The sequence below is a fragment of the Cryptotermes secundus genome, unplaced genomic scaffold (assembly GCF_002891405.2).
Source record: "Cryptotermes secundus unplaced genomic scaffold, Csec_1.0 scaffold514, whole genome shotgun sequence".
Lineage (NCBI taxonomy): Eukaryota > Metazoa > Arthropoda > Insecta > Blattodea > Kalotermitidae > Cryptotermes > Cryptotermes secundus.
In genome coordinates, this window is record NW_019739218.1 from 188,164 (window position 1) to 205,406 (window position 17,243).

At 42.2% G+C, this 17,243-nt stretch overlaps 1 protein-coding gene across 1 annotated transcript in view; it reads right to left on the reverse strand.

The window, feature by feature from the left end:
* The window catches only part of LOC111871713 (WD repeat-containing protein 60), a gene marked incomplete in the record, with an annotated part of 56,416 nt that overhangs the window by 19,909 nt on the left and 19,264 nt on the right, over window positions 1-17,243 (reverse strand). The window contains 5 exon segments of the mRNA XM_033754371.1: window positions 87-241; window positions 835-1,001; window positions 6,580-6,692; window positions 9,883-10,150; window positions 13,518-13,721. Coding sequence (XP_033610262.1) covers window positions 87-241; window positions 835-1,001; window positions 6,580-6,692; window positions 9,883-10,150; window positions 13,518-13,721 — 907 coding nt within the window.

The window sequence follows — 17,243 nt, forward strand, 5'->3', positions numbered from 1 at the left end:
TGAGGGGTGCGGGGGGTGAGTTAAAATCTAGTTCAAACCTTAAAGAAATGTACACAAAATAGAAGCCTGATATCAATTTGACTCACCCCCCTTTGGAATGTAAAACTGCGGTGCAGGCTTGCCACCACTTTTCAAGCAGTGCACTACATGTCCTGTATTGGTACCGATGTAAAGATGATTGTGATCACGACTATCAAGCTGTAAATCGAAACATGTCAGATTGAAGCACAAGTGCTGGTCCCTGAAAGAGGAGAAGCAGCCATGTTACAGTCATATTCAGAAGCTAACTCAATTCACTTATGGCTTATTTAATAACATTATCAAGAGCTCTGAATATACAGGTTGTCCCAGGAGTAAAGGTCAATATTCTTAGAGGTCATAGTATCAGTCATTAAAGCAAAAAAGCATATATGCTTATGTGTCCTATTCTGAATTGTCCACTGTGCTTAATTAATTCAGCACTATGCCATGAACATACATGTGGGAATGGAGGTACAGCTCCATCATTCTTACCCTCAGCACTAGATGGAGGTGCATGATCAGCTTTATGGCCCTGCCACTTTAACCCTGGGAAAACCGCCCGAGGTACGCATTGGAAAGGGGGCTGGGTGAGCCTCAGAGCCGGTATGGATGTTGTGCAGAAGAGAAAAATCTTGCCATACTATGAGTCGAACTCGGGCCACCCAACTTGTACCCTGTTGATATACTGACTGAAATACCCCAACTTCCTCTAGATCCTCTGAAGTTTGTAAAATTGAGACCTGAATGAATATTGTATGTTAAATACACGTAAGGTTACAGGGTATCAGGAGACATGAGAAACTAAGTACTCACAGTGAGATGGTGTCTATAAGTGAGAAGGTGGAACTCCACACCAAGCGCACTCTGCCCCAGTGAGCCAGCCCCAGATCCTGAGAAGGCAGTGCACTCTGATGACCCTGCTTATAACTCTGGATCACAGTCCATATATTGATTGTACCAACTTCATCCAGACTGCAAATCTAAGAGATGCAACATACAATGTTAATTCAACAATAAAATAATGCTGGGTGAAAATTTGGCAGCAGTGTCAAGTTATAATAAGATTTACTGGTTCAGCTGTTTTTCCAATATCACGAAGCTGAATTCCTTGCCGTAAACTCAGTTAGCATTCCAAATGATCGTATTGCTCATTTACTTATCATACAAGATAGAAAAGGTGCAATCCATACACGGTTCCCACATGTGTGCTTTGCACCAGTGCAACATATTCAGCGCATCAACACATTTCACATCTGACAATATATAAATTTCTTACAGTTTAATAATTCATTATTATAGTTAGTTTCCTTACTATCGCTCCTACAATTACCATAACTTCCATGGTTATCATGGTGGGCCATGCTGTAGCTCAGGCAGTTTGTCACTGACTTCTTACTGTTGCAGCCCAGATTCAATTCCAGGTCAGGGCATGTAGTATTTGTGGTGGACAAAGTGGTATTGAAGCAACTAGTCACCAAGTACTCTGGTTTCTCATGCCAATTCTTATTCCACTGACCATTTCACATTTGTTAATCATCCTATCATCATTGCTATATAATCTCAGGACTGACAACATCATTAAATAACCAACTTAACCTTTAGAGGGCCGCGCTATAGCTCAAGCGGTTAGTTGCTGGCTCCCCAGCAGGGCAGCCCGGGTTCAAACCCGGGTCTGGTCAAGTGGGATTTGTGGTGGACAAAATGGCGCTGGGTGGGTTTTCTCCGAGTATTTCGGTTTTCCCTGCCAATCTTCATTCCACCAAATTCTCCATCATCATAATCACCTGGGGCAGGTACAATAGGCCAATCAGTGGCCGCTGTGCCGAGTGGATCCAACTGGACTTCACCCCTTACTAAGTGGGGGGGAGGGGGGGAAGGAAAAAAACTGAACCTTTAATGTACGGACTTTTAAATTGCCGGCAGCCCTGTGTGGCCGGAATTTAAATGGCCTTAAATCTTTAACATTGCAGACTTTCAGAAAAAACTACATATTTTTCGTTCTACGCAACATAGAAATACAAACTAAAAACTACCTGAAATGCAATAAAATCTTCTACATATATACAAAAGAGCAATTTTTACAAAAGTTAACTGTGATTATTCTGCCATGAAATGCAAAATATAATCTTTATTATATATGTTATGAAATTCCAAAGGACCTACCCGTAGTTTTTTCTTCAACCTTGAGACATGGTGATATTGTAAATATAATCACACTACATACAATAATATTTTGTTCAGACTGTAGACGAGTTTGAACTGCGTCAATTCACAGTTTACGATACCTCACACTCTGACGCACGTGCGCAACTTCTGGAAGCAGTCCACGATACACAGCACATCACATTTTTTTACAACAGAAAATGGTGCTCCTGCTTTCCTTATTTAGGGAACACACATTACAACGTTTTTGTTTCCCTTTGGTTGGCAAGTGTTGTGAATGTTTCAGCTCCAGTCGATTCAGCTGGGCCCCAGATGAACTTGGCCTCCCCCAAGAAACGCCACTGGCCGTGATATTCACCTCGAGTGATTGAAGAATCATCTTGGGGGAAGGGGTTTCCAACTATATCGAATAAATTATGTTGACTGTTGACGCGACACTTTCACCTGTTAATAATACTCACAAAATATTGATGCAAAGTAATTACAATACTGATTCTGTATTTCAGCATCCCGTTGCAATTGTTCAACTTAATATCCATTATTTATCACCCGTCAATATTGCAACACTCTTCCATTCACCACTCAATTTTAGTTTAACGTTATACACCTTGAAACTGCCTCTGTGGTCTAGTGGTCAGCATTCGTGGCTACAGATCCAGAGGTCCAGGTTCGATTCCCAGCCCTACAAGATTTTCTCTTGAGAAGTAGTGGGTCTGGAATGGGGCCCACTAAGCCTTGTGATGATAATTGAGGACCAATTTCAAGGAAATAGTGGCTCCGGTCTAGAAAACCGAAATTAACGGCCGTGGGGATTCGTTGCGCTGACCACATGACACCCTCTATCCACAAAAGTTGGCACTGAACTTTGCCGACAAGCGGCGGTTGTTTGGTCGGTATGGTTTGCTTGCGGACTGAAATCACGGAGTTTATACACCTTGAACACTACATGTTTCAGCCCCAAACAGCCATCTTCAGGTGTCTTGATACGTTACAAATATTTTATTAAATTGTGTTAAAACTGCTAGTTTGTGTTAAAATCACATGCTGTAGTCCTCTTTTCAAGGTAAAACCAGATAAAATCCTTTAAAGTTTCTATTATACCAACGTTATTTTGGTGCATATTATTTCACCTCACATGGGGTGTCGTCCATTTTCATAAATGCATGTCTGCCCAGGGTGTTTTGTAAAGACAACACCACACGCTGTGGAGGAAACATGCACACCAGGGGCATGGATCTTATAAAGTACAGATGGCAGTCATAACTGAAAAGTAGACTACGAACGTGAGAGGTAAGCTGCCGAGACAGATAAACGATTCCATTGTTCAGAGCTAAGGAATGAACCACAGACATGACCTTGCGTGGGTTTGTTTTGGCTTCAAACACAGGATCAAACTGTCAGCACTCCCGAAGAGAGCCCACTTTTACCACATTTCGGCAGTACCACTAATGTCACTCTCACTTCACAAATTGTTGCCTCCATTATATTCTTATTACTATTTATCTATGGCTCTATAGCCCTTGTGGACCTCTGCTGCATTTTCAGTTTCTTAATCCTATACACAGTCAGATGGGTGATCAGCCCATCACAAGGCTGCTACCTACACACATAACAACACAAACGCAGAATAAACAAACACAGACATCCATGCTCTGAGTGGGATTCGAACCCATAACCCCAGTGTTTGAGTGGGCAAATACGGTTCATGCCTTAGACTGCGAACCCACTGTGACTGGCATGTTGTTATCACTAGCTGCAGCAAATTAAAAAGTATGGATCATGAGTAACTTGGCATAAAGTGAAACATCAACATTTTGCTTAGTCACAGCTACTGCATAACTCAATGCAAAGACTCACATTCCATCAAATGACCTGTCAGAGCTTTGCATGTCACACATAGAAACAAAGTGATCTAGGATAGTGTCATTGTCAGTGCACAACACAGAGCAAAATGATTACAGCTGTACACACTGGAGAGAATGTTCTGACCCAACACTGAATAATCTGCAAAAGAGGAGAACACAGAGCCATCTGTCCTGCAGCAGAGAGAAAGCTGAAAGCAGAAAACTGCCCATAATTGTGGGCTATGACCCCAGAGATATTTATCATATAGATAAAAATATTTCCTAATGGGCTGATGACCATCAGAGATGATCACTTCCATGGTGGGAAAAATTATGTGACGAGAGCAACTCTCCTGCAGACATGTGATATTTGATGGGACAGATATACTTCTACAAAGGATAACAATTATCAATTTGTTCCATTTGGTTCCAGTGAAAATGTAGCTTAGATGCTTAAAAAGTCAGTAAGATACTGGTCAAAATGAGGCAAAACGAAAAGTGCAAATTGTTCAGTTCACGTCACAGATTATTTCAGGATAAAGATGGGTGCCCGAAATAGATTTTAGTGTATGTACAGTTGTGTTTCTCATTCCAAGGATTTATTGACACCTTATACACAGTTCCTGGAACTACAGGCAATACAGCACTATCAGTGATCTACACAATTTACAGTTCACTGTTGCAGACGCGCTAGGGTTCTCAGTCTTCACTAGGGGTATCCTGGCAATGGATTCATAATAGTCTCACTGTAACTTCAAATCACACATGAATTCTTCTTTTCACAGCCTAATTCATTTCTTGTCATTATTCTGCAACTGCCAATTCAATTAATTCCTCTGCTCCCAAGCTCATATCCCAGCAGGTGGGCCTCTTGAAAGTTGACTAACTCTTCTCAACTGAACTCTTCATTATAACTACTTTGCACAGACCATGCAGAATACACAGCCTCTGTATTGTTGGGAAAGTGTGTTTACAGCACCACTGCATAGTAATGGAAGTTACTTGATTGTTGCTTGTGTATCTATTGCCGCAGGAATGTGTTTACTGAGTCGTTGCCTAGCAATGTATGTCTAATCTGACTTCACTATTCCACCTTTTGGGCATCATGTCACATTATGTTAACAATGTCGATACCTAAAAATTATTATTTTTTTTATTCACTCAGTGGGGGTGGGGGGGTGTAGTCCAACTGGGTCCACTCAGCATGGTGGCCATTGGCCTATTGTAGCCTGCCCCTGGTGATTATGATGATGGAGAATTTGGTGGAATGAAGATTGGCAGGGGAAACCGAAGTACTCGGAGAAAACCCACTGCAGTGCCACTTTGTCCACCACAAATCCCACTTGACCAGACCTAGGATCGAACCCGGGTTGCCGCAGCGACTAACCACTTCAGCTATGGCGCGGCCAATATTGATACCTAACACTGACTTCCTTTCCATGCAGTTTCAATGCAGTCCTTTCTCTGCAACCGATTGACTGATGACTGTCTGACTATAAACTGTTGATTTCAATCCAGAAATGCTGGTAACCACAAAACTTCATGACTAAAAAGCCATCTACTGGTAATCACTTAAGATCACGGTTCTCAATATTTTTTTGGTTATGGTTTGTCTTGTCTCTGTTCCAGTACGTTAAAGTCAGTATATTGATCTGTTAACTTCTGCTAAAACAATCAAAACAAGCTCATTTGGTCAAAAGGAATGTTGTGATAAAGGAAATAGCAAATACCTGGAAAGCAGCAAACCTGTTCATATTCACTCCTGTGCAATGTGGACAGCCTGCATTCATTATCTTACCTATAGTTTACTTGGCACAGATCTGCCACAGAATTATGAAACTGCTTTGTATCCCTCTTGCCTCTACTGAATTGTTTGTAAACATTGTCTAACATAAAACGAAGAAGTACAAATCATCATTCATAACTCTCTACTGTTTTACCTCTCATGCCAACGGCCTCCGTAGTCTAGAGGTAACGTTCCCACCTCATGACTCGTAGTACGCGGGTTCAAATACCCGGCGGAGGTCGTCGAAATTTTAAGGGCGGAAAAATTCAGGGAACAAGTCCTCCGGGAGGGACTTTAAGCCGTGGGTCCCGTGTCGTAGCTTTACGGCACGTAAAAGAACCTCATACCTCCAAAGGAGGTCACTGAGCCAAATTACGGACGTTTCCCGCCCAACAGCAGTCACTAATACCTCCGGTAGATGGAGGAAGCATTATAGATACTTCTCAGCCAGTAGAGCCGGTCTCGCTGGCTGGGTGGGACTGATGGTAAGCACCAGTACCGGTAGGATATAGAGACTGGTAGAATATCATAGAGGGAAGCACAATGGACCATAGGTCTAAGTGCATGGGGAAACCCACCCTCTCTAATAACTAACTAACTAACTACCTCTCATGCCTCTAAAGTCGATTATAACTAAACACACATACAATTTAAGTAATCTCCCTTAAATAACACATGAATGAAGTGAAGACAAAGATGGATATTCCCCAAATATGATGGCAACTTGCAAATGATAACAATCTCATGAGTAATCGTTAATTGTACCTGAGTTGGTGAAAGTTCTGTGTTTCCAGAGATATCAGCTTCTGCTTCAGTCCCACCAAATGGCTGCAATGCAACAATCTTACTGAGATGTCCTTTGTCTTTTAAAATCTCAGCTGAAAATAAATCCTTACCATTAGGTAAATCCTTCACGCACAAAGTGAAATGCTGATCAAAAGAAATTTAACAAAATCACTGGCACATTACATATCTATATACAAGATGCGCAGTTACATCTTCATGTGTCCAAAAAGAACAGTGATACCCAATGTTATTATATTTGAGCATCCTGTTGCATTGAGTTGTCACTTATAGTCTGTTATTTCTGTCTGCAATGCAACAATTAACAACAGTGATTCAAACTTAATTCATACAATGGTCATTATGTGTACAAACGCATTGCATGCACGCAGCCAAAGAAGAAGGAAACATCACAAGACACAGTATACACAAAATATAGGAGGAACGACTCCCATAGTGGATGAGTGATGTAATGCGCGAGTTTGAAATGAGAGGTATAGGATCATAAATCTTAACAAATTTTAATATATATAGATTTTATTATGGTACATGAGGAATATACATTTTAAATCATTTTATAAACAACATATGATGGCGAGCAGTGCAATAGTTTAACATAGGTGACACACATGCCAAAACATGTAGTGAAGTGAAATGTGAGATTGTGTGCACTAGAAGACGGTCAACACATACATATTGTAACGTGTCGGCAAACCAGAGGAGTAACTTCTATGGAAACGCCAGAACAGACCGTTGCATAAGAAGTAACAATAGCGATACTGTAATTCCAACAGTGAGCTGTTGTATCGAGAACATCGAATCTCCACGGTAACGACAAACAAAGCAGCGTCTCCATGGTTATAACAGAAGGTTCATTTGCCTAGCAGTGGCGAGGGTATAAATAGGCCAGCTTCGATGAGAAGCCTTCAGTCTCGGAATAGTCTCCGAAGAAGAAAGCTTCGGATCGCCCGTCTAAGAAGTCAGTTTGGAATATCCGTCTATGGAGTCAGTCTCGCCGGAATATTGTGAGCAGTGATTGTAGCACTGCAAGTGTAAAGGCCTGTGAAGTGTGTGTAATGCGAGCGAACAGAATAAACCCGCTATATTAAACCACGGCATGAACTTATTTGTAGCGCGACACACAAACACGCTACATTGGTGTCAGAAGTGGGATCGAACTTACACATGTGGCCGATAAGTTTTGAAGTCAAGACTACTACACAATGGATTCACAGCAGATGATGGAACTCTTGCTGAAGAAAATCAGCGCTGGCCAAGAAAAAACAGACGAGATGCTGAAAGAGATGAAGGCCGATAGGCAGGCTGACGCGGAGGAAAGGAAGGCGGAGAAGAATGAATTGCTGGCCCTAATGGAGGCCAACGAAATAAAGGCCGACGCCGATAGAAAAGCTGACCAAGCCAAGGCCGAAGCCAGACACGCACAGCTGATGGGCGATTGGAAAGCCTGGGGGGAAGGGAAGAGAACTAGCCACGAGAAAATTGATCCCCACCCAGAAGCGATGCAGTCCATACTGGAGCATCAAGAAGTCCCCGTAGAAGACGCCCCGAAAATACCGGTCGGAGAACCGAAGAAGCGGGGTAGGGACCACAAGCTGGCCGAGGAACGCCGCCGGCAAAAAGTGAAGAATTCATTAGGGGAAACTCGTGGGCCCCACAAGGAATTGGCCGTCGCCCGAGTGACAACACGCCGTGCGGAAGTGGCACGGCAGGCAGAAAACAGAAGGACATCCCGTCGCGCGACAGTGGCACGACATTGGAGAAACGACTCCAAGAAGGAAACTCCCAAGGGAACCTTCGGATGCCAGCGTAAAGAATTGGCCGTCGCCCGAGAGACAAGACGCCAAGGGAAAGCGGCACGGAGAACGCCAATAAACAAGAGGATGTCCCTCTGTGCAAAAGTAGCACAACGTAGGGGACATATCATGGGGACCAACCCAACTTGGAACAACGTTGCAAGACTTCAGCGGCCGCACCCAAGGAACAAGAGGACAGCCAGCCGGGCACTCAGGAAAATCATCGGGTTAAAACTTGTGAAGTTACCAGTGGGACTCCCCAGCGAGTTACCGAAAACCAGACACTGGACACTGTGGAGGGACCGACCCCCTCCAAAACGAAAAAAGGGAAAGCACCCTTATGGGAGGAACCGGTAACTTGGAAGTACCAGCCTCCCCAACAAGAATGAAAGGAAAGAACGAATGTGAAACAAGGCGACAGACAAATTCTGGACCACGGGAGTGCTCGGGGGCGAGCACCACCGAAGAGAGGGGCAGATGCGGTTAAACGAACACCACACGAAGACGCCAACAGAACGGCAAGGCCGAATGCAGACGTTGCCAGCGAAACACCGCGAATCGAAACCGAGGGAGAACCTTTAGGCTGTTCGGGGACGAACAACCTTTAGAAGGGAGCAGTGTAACGTGTCGGCAAACCAGAGGAGTAACTTCTATGGAAACGCCAGAACAGACCGTTGCATAAGAAGTAACAATAGCGATACTGTAATTCCAACAGTGAGCTGTTGTATCGAGAACATCGAATCTCCACGGTAACGACAAACAAAGCAATGTCTCCATGGTTATAACAGAAGGTTCATTTGCCTAGCAGCGGCGAGGGTATAAATAGGCCAGCTTCGATGAGAAGCCTTCAGTCTCGGAATAGTCTCCGAAGAAGAAAGCTTCGGATCGCCCATCTAAGAAGTCAGTTTGGAATATCCGTCTATGGAGTCAGTCTTGCCGGAATATTGTGAGCAGTGATTGTAGCACTGCAAGTGTAAATGCCTGTGAAGTGTGTGTAATGCGAGCGAACAGAATAAACCCGCTATATCAAACCACGGCGTGAACTTATTTGTAGCGCAACACACAAACACGCTACAATATCATGGACGAGAATCACTGCAACAGGACACTAAAATACAACATTATGTGTACAAAATGTTATTAAAATTATTAAAATATCAGAATGTATACGCATTATCACAATACTACATGTTTAAACCATATAAGGCCATCTTCAGGCAACACTAATGCACTGTGCACTAACCAAATATCATTCTTCTGTTATGTCATTGGTGTTTCCTTCTTATCTTTTTTGAAATGTATACAGAGAACGCAAAGGGGCACTTGATAGGCACAATGAAGAAAAGAACACACCAATGAAATATAGAAACAGCCACATGGCAAAAACTCTGAAACTGACCCACTGCACATCTCAAGACCTTGCAGCCACTGCATGGGCAGTAACATACATACAGCAACATATTTTATTTACCTGTGTTGTAGGTTGGTGATCGTAGCACCCACTCCGTGTGTCCAGTTTCAACCTTCTGGTGACAATGAGACTTCTCCCTTAAATCCCACACACACAGTGATCCATCCTCCTGCCCTGCAAACACTATATTGGTTGTTGTTGGACCAAAACAACTTGCAGTGATTTCATGAACAGCCACAAGAATCTTCTGGGGCAATGATGGTTCACGAATGCTCCATATTGCTATCATGCTCCGACATATTGACATGTTTTCTGTATGTCTATCCTCCTGTAAAACAGCGTGTTAACCAAAATTATTATTGCCTATGTTTTGAGAGTTTATCTCAGTCGATCTCTGGACCTGGGATAGTGCAGTTGGGGTAGCAACCAGCTATGGCTGAGATGAAGTGACAGGAGGTTGGAGAAAACTGCATAATGAGGAGCTTCACAACTTGTACTCTTCTCCAAGTATAATTTGAATGATCAAGTCAAGGAGGATGAGGTGGGCAGGGCATGTAACACGAATGGGGGAGAAGAGGAATGCATATAGGATATTGGTGGGAAATCCAGAAGGAAAGAGACCACTGGGAAGACCAAGGCATAGGTGGGTGGATAATATTAAAATGGACCTTAGAGAGATATGATGGGATGATATGAATTGGACTGGTCTGGCTCAGGATAGGGACCAGTGGATGGCTCTTGTGAACATGGTAATGAACCTTCAGGTTCCATAAAATGCTGGGAAATTCTTGAGTAGCTGCAGAGTTGGCTTCTCCTCAAGAAGGGCTCAGCTCCATAAGTGGGGGGTGGAGTCCAGCTGGGTCCACTCGGCACGTCGGCCACTGATTGGCCCATTGTACCTGCCCTGGGTGATTATGATGATGGAGAATTTGGTGGAATGAAGATTAGCAGGGGAAACCGAAGTACTCTGAGAAAACCTGCCCCAGCACCACTTTGTCCACCAGAAATCCCACTTGATGAGACCCGGGTTCAAACCTGGGCTGCCATGGTAGGAAGCCAGCGACTAACCGCTTGAGCTATAGCGCAGCCAACTTGAAACATTAATACAGGAATACTGTTTCTTACAGGATATGTGATTCCAGAGAAACCCATTCATTATTAGAAGAAACACATACACGGTGTGTCCAGGACCCGTTAGGGCTCATTTTTTAAATTTTGCCCTGCAATGCCATCTGTTGGCAAGTTCTGGCATTAAGATTCTTGAAGTTTCAGCTGTGGCTGTCTATAATTTCAAAGCGCAAACATCGCTGCATCATGCGTTCTGACCTTGAATGTAAAAGTACTGTTCTAACGCTCGTCAGAAAATGGTGGTTGAACAACTCAACATCAAATATTTTTTGAAGCTAGGCAAAACAGCCAGAGAAGCATACAAAGTGATGTAAAGTGTCTATGGTAGTGATTGTTTGAGTCGCTCGAACATTTTCGATGGTATGCCGTATTTCATGATGGCACAGAGGACACTGAAGATGCTCCACTTGCATCAAAGCCGAGAAGAAGTTGCACTGAAGAAAATGCAAAAAAAAGCGACTGAAATCCTTGCATCAAACAGATGTCTTTCTGCAAGACTCGTCAAGGAGCTTTTGGGAATACCAAAAAGTACTGTGCATCAAATTTTGACCGAGGATTTGGGCAAATGGAAGGTCTGTGCGCGGTTTGTACTGCACGCATTGTCAGGTGATGAAAAACATGCCAGAGTGGAACACTGCAAAGGCATGTTATGGTCGGCCCAAAGTGATACAAAATTTACAAAACTGATTGTTACTGGTGACGAGACATGGTGTTTTCAATATGAGCCTCTCACAATGCGGCAGAGTGCAGCATGGTTGAGCCCAAAGAAGCTGAAATCAAAGAAAGTGCGCATGCAAAAGAGTCAAGTAATGACACTCCTAACCGTTTTCTTTGATTCCAAAGGAATCATTCACAAGGAATTTCTGCCAGAAGGTCAAACAGTGAATTCTGATAATTATCTTGGAGTCCTCAATCATTTGTGGGCGAGAATTCTTTGAATTCGACCTGAGAATCGAGAGCAAGGTTCCTGGTCGCTCGTCATTGACAATGTCCCACCCCACAAATCAAAGATCGTGCATGATTTTTTGGCCAGAAAATGGATCACAGTCCTTTTTCATCCTCCGTATTCACCAGATTTGGTTCCAGCAGATTTCTGGTTTTTCCCAAAAGTTAAGTTGGCAATGAAAGGAGACCGACACGACACCACCCAGGACATCCAAAGGGAATCTACCGCAGTTTTAAATGCGATTCCACAAAAGGAGTACAGTGACTGTTTTTGAAAACTTTTCAATCGATTCCACCTATGTATTGATTCAGAAGAAGACCATTTTGAATAAAAAGAGTGAAATTTTGAAAATAATTCACGTCTTGTATTTTCAATGAACACAGTCCTAACAGAACCTGGAGACACTGTGTATGCAACTCAACTCAGAAAGGAATTATGTAGATCAAATGGCAAAGTTTAGTCGTTTGTTATAACATGGGGTGATGTAATCCATGCATATTTAGGCTACATCACATTTCTATTAAAATGATTTATGAGTATTGCATCACTAATTAAGCAAATGCCAGAAAAGAGCACATCTGTAACTCAACCTTCACACTACATTAATAATGAAATTTTATGCTCAAAAGTAAGAAAGTGCATTGTACGAGTATCAGTGACAAAATTCTTTACAATTTTGACAGATAAATTAAAATTAGTACAGATCTCATTTTAAACAGATGCATAGTTGGTTTCACTTTGCTACAAGCCAGAAGGTTGCAGGCTCAATTCCTGATGAGGTCATTGGATTTTTCAGTTCACCTAATCATCCCAGCCGCACTATGGCCCTGGGGTCAACTCAGCCTCTAACAGAAATGAGTACTTGGAATCTTCCTGGGGGTAAAGGGAGGCCAGCACGTAAGGATGACAATCTCACTGCCATCTATGGGCCGACTGTCTAGAAAATGTGGGACTCCTGATGTGTCACAAGTCTGTGGGCCTTCACTGCCTGTTACAGGGATAGCTTTACCTTTTTTCTGTGAAGGCACATTCCCCAGAGGAGTTTACTTCCTAGTAGGGTCCATTACTTATGTGACTATGGAATCAGACATAAATATACACCAGAAGAGACAGTACTACTTTGTGACTATGCTTGAAATTAACAAGAGAATATATGGATACATTTTTCTCAAACATGTCTTGTGCTATTTATAGACATGTGAATTTAAGCTGTCATATATGGGTATACTACCATCATATTACCCACACAGACCTATGAAGTGTCCACTTGGTTTATCCAGTTGGGTTTCAACACAATTTTACTGAACTGGTGTATACTGACATTTCCTACGTGCATGTTTTGCAAAGGAAAGAGAATCCTTTCATAAATGACATCACATTCCATGATAAATACTACCTGCATTTCACATAAAACATTATTAACATTCACAGAATGGAAAGTGAAACAAAAGACTGTGAGCTACTGCATAACTTACATTCATGCAATGTCTTAACACTTCATAATTTGTTGCATGAATTCAGAGATTTCAACTTACAGCTAGATGCTGTGGATGATCAGTGCCCCACTGCACTGTGATAGAGTGAACAGAGGACTAAACACTTCCATCCTTTATGTACTTACCAGTGCTGTCTTATTATGGACAGTAAGTAACAAACTGGAATGACGACATGGAAAACGGATTATTGTAATAGGTCTGCCCACTAGAAATGGAACAGATTCCACACCAAGAGAGATGTAACCATCACTGAATGGAATGTCCATCATGTTTCTATTAAGCTTGTTCGTGCCTAGCATCTCTCTTTCTTCCAATAAAATTGAAACAACCTGCAATATTAATACAATATTTATATAACATAATATACACACTAAACATCTTGCTAACCATGCAACTGCTGTTGACTGGAAAATGATACTGCCCTGAAAAATTTATTTTAATTTCTCTGCAATTATATGCCAGGATTCGAGAGCCTAATCAGTCACTTCAGAGCACTGCTTGGTGACCATTCAGTAACTAAATTTTAAGCCAATAGTGGCACATGGTGGGGGCAGATGTCAGTCAAGAAGCTGGTACAATGGCATGTCAGAGGACTGTACAACATTCTTCAAATGACTTACATGGGGGGGCCACATTTTTCTGTTTACAAAAGCTAGGATTCTTGTAGGATGGCATTTCAAGTGTAATCCAGACTCATCAGCACTGTAAATATGGTGAAGTTTCAGGTTTCCAAGTAGTTACTATAGGATTCTGACAATGGTGTATAACACACTGATATGTTAGGTTTTTGGACTTTATCCATCGTCCTGGTTTTTAAGATATTTGTTATCTTAAAAACCAGGACGATGGATAAAGTCCAAAACCTAACATATCAGTGTTTCAGGTTTCCCTTTGGAATAAATTTGTGAAATGTATGTGAAAGGTTATCAGATCTGAGCCGTACTGGCAGTAATGACAGTTTTGTGAATACTGTCATGTATTTATGGTTGTGACTAATAATAATGGGTACTGGATTGGATTTCTTGAGCGTTCTGTTACAATCACTTGTAATCACAATAAATTACAACAGCTCACAATAAATCTTTAGCTAAATTCTGATTTTATCTCTATCTCTCTCTATTCTGATCTGAACTACGACTGACTCAATTCTGATTTGTGACTGACTTGAACTACGACTGACTTCATTCTGTTCTGAACAGCCTCTTATATAGGGTATCAGTATCCACGGAAATGCCCGTTGATTCCACAGCGACATATTGGTTTCCAAGAATCTATCTCCATGGAAACATTTCATTTTTGTATCCCAGGAAACATCTCCTGCAATGAGTTCATTTTCAAGAATCTACCTCCATGGAAACGTGTTTGTCACTTGTTCCATAGCAATGGGTCTATACAGGGTTTGTCCGAATAGTAATGTCAGTGATTTTATTGTGAAGTGACTATACATCGCAGCGGGCTCAGACCGGTTGGGATCGGTGGAGGGGGAAGTCAGCTTATGAACGCGCGGTCACTAAGTCGTCTCTGAACTTCCTGAGAGTGACGAAAGGCTTTTCCGTGAAACTCGATTTTGTCTCCCGTGCAAGCTGCGATGTGGTGCTCCTTGGAACAAAGGATTGCCATCAAGTTTTGTGTGAAACTTGGCAAGTCTGCAGTGGAAACTTTTCCCATGATAAAGATGGCCTTCGGTGATGATTGTTTGTCGGAACGTCAGGTCTACCGGTGGCACAAGGCCTTTTTAGAAGGCCGTGAAGAGGTCGGCGATGAAGCCTGCGCTGGACGGCCATCAACAAGCACCACTGACGAAAATGTGACGCATATGAGAGAACTTTTGAACTCAGACCGTCATTTGAGTGTTCGTTTAATGGCACATACATTAAACATTCCAAAAAGTACCGTTCACGAGATCGTGATGAACAATTTGCAGATGCGAAAAGTGTGTGCAAAGCTGGTGCCCAAAGTGTTAACGGACGACCAAAAATTGCGCAGAGTTGAAACGTGCCAAGAACTTTTGGAATTGTGTGAAAGTGATCCTCACTTTTTAGACAATGTCATCACAGGTGACGAGACTTGGGTGTTTGAGTACGACCCCGAAACAAAAAGGCAAAGTGCCGAGTGGCACACCTCAGCATCCCCTCGCCACAAGAAGGCCAGAATGATCAAGTCAAAGGTTAAGGTCATGCTCATTGTGTTCTTTGACATCAGGGGGCTCGTCCACCATGAGTTTGTACCACATGGTACAACCATCAACACCAAATTCTACGTGGGAGTGCTAAAGAGACTCAAACAAAGGGTTTATCGCATCCGGCCCGACATCACGGACGATTGGAAACTTCACCATGACAATGCGCCAGCCCAGTAAACGTAAAATAAGCAAAACTTTGGTTAACCAACCCCCCCCCCCNCACACACACATACTACAAATGACCTAGTGTGAAGGAATACCACCACCACTGGGACCGACAGCAAGATTCTAACAAATAAAAAAATTCTATTACTTTTAACAAAACATATTTTAAATACTAATATTTCATCCCATACAAGACAACACATGAAGTAATACACAAGCATTTCCTCAGAAGAGTTGGACGCCTTCCAATGATGGCCATCATTGGCTGAAACGCATAAAGGCTCTATTTTGTTATTAAAAAAACACTGCTGTGTTTGATGGAATTCACTCCCAATTTTATTTGTACCGGTGCAGTTTCTTACAAATTCCTTCAACTTAGTCTTGTTATTCTTCATGTCAGAATGTTTGTCCAGTTCTGTTGCTGATTCCCACTTTGCACTTTAGCAATCTGAGGTTCTCTTGTTATTGTTGGCACATTTTTATTTCTTTTTTTTTTCAGACATTATCAATCACTCCTGCAGTAACTACTTCCAGTTGCATGATGCACAGTAACTTTTGGTATAACAGTGTCCAGAAAGCTCTGTTGCAACACAATGACCAATTTTCATTTCTCCCATACTACTACATGATCTTTCTCTTGGATGATTTGCATACTGCCAATTTGTTGACTATTCTCAACACGATAACCGTGAAGCAACAGGCCTGGTATTTCTGTGTCTTCTGCTACTGTGGTATGGCAGACTAACAATACTGGACTGAATTCTTGATTACAGCATTGTCTTATCACAACAATGCACATCTTTAATCGATGACTGAATCTGAAATGATTAATGTTCCCAACAGAGTATGGCTGACATCCAGCAGCATAAAGACATATTCAGAAAGAGTTCTACATTGCTTTTCTGGTGGACAAGTGATTATGGCCTAATTGGGGCACTATCCCTGCATTTTCATGGAGGGACTGAAGAAAACCACAAAAAAGTCATGACAGCTGGTATCCCAGCTGAGATTTGAATGGAGCACCTCAAAATACAAGCCTACAGCATTATTGAATTGAATTGAATTTAAATGATATAAACTCCGTCTCAAGTGCAAACAATATATTTTGTGTCTTTGATCTTGCTCCCTACACTACATGTTTCGGCCTCAGACGGCCATCATCAGGTGTATAACACTCACGTCGCTGTCACACTGCACCCAGTTCAAAATTTAACATCTAAAACACTCTCCCTGTCATTATCAACTTCTACTTCGTTGATAGCTGTCCACCCGTAGATTACTTCACACACGTTAATTTTGAGTTTATTGTAATAGCACCATAATAAAATCTTTAGTTCTAATTTTAAACCTTTAAATTCTTGTCCAAATTTTAAAATTTTAAAATTGTTAGGGTTATTCGCCCTGTGTTTGAAGTGCTGCAGCGGCTAGTTCTTGTTTCCACACTGTATAGGTGTTATCCTGTGTAGTCTTTCTGTGTGCGTGCCGCTGCTATTCTTTACTACGT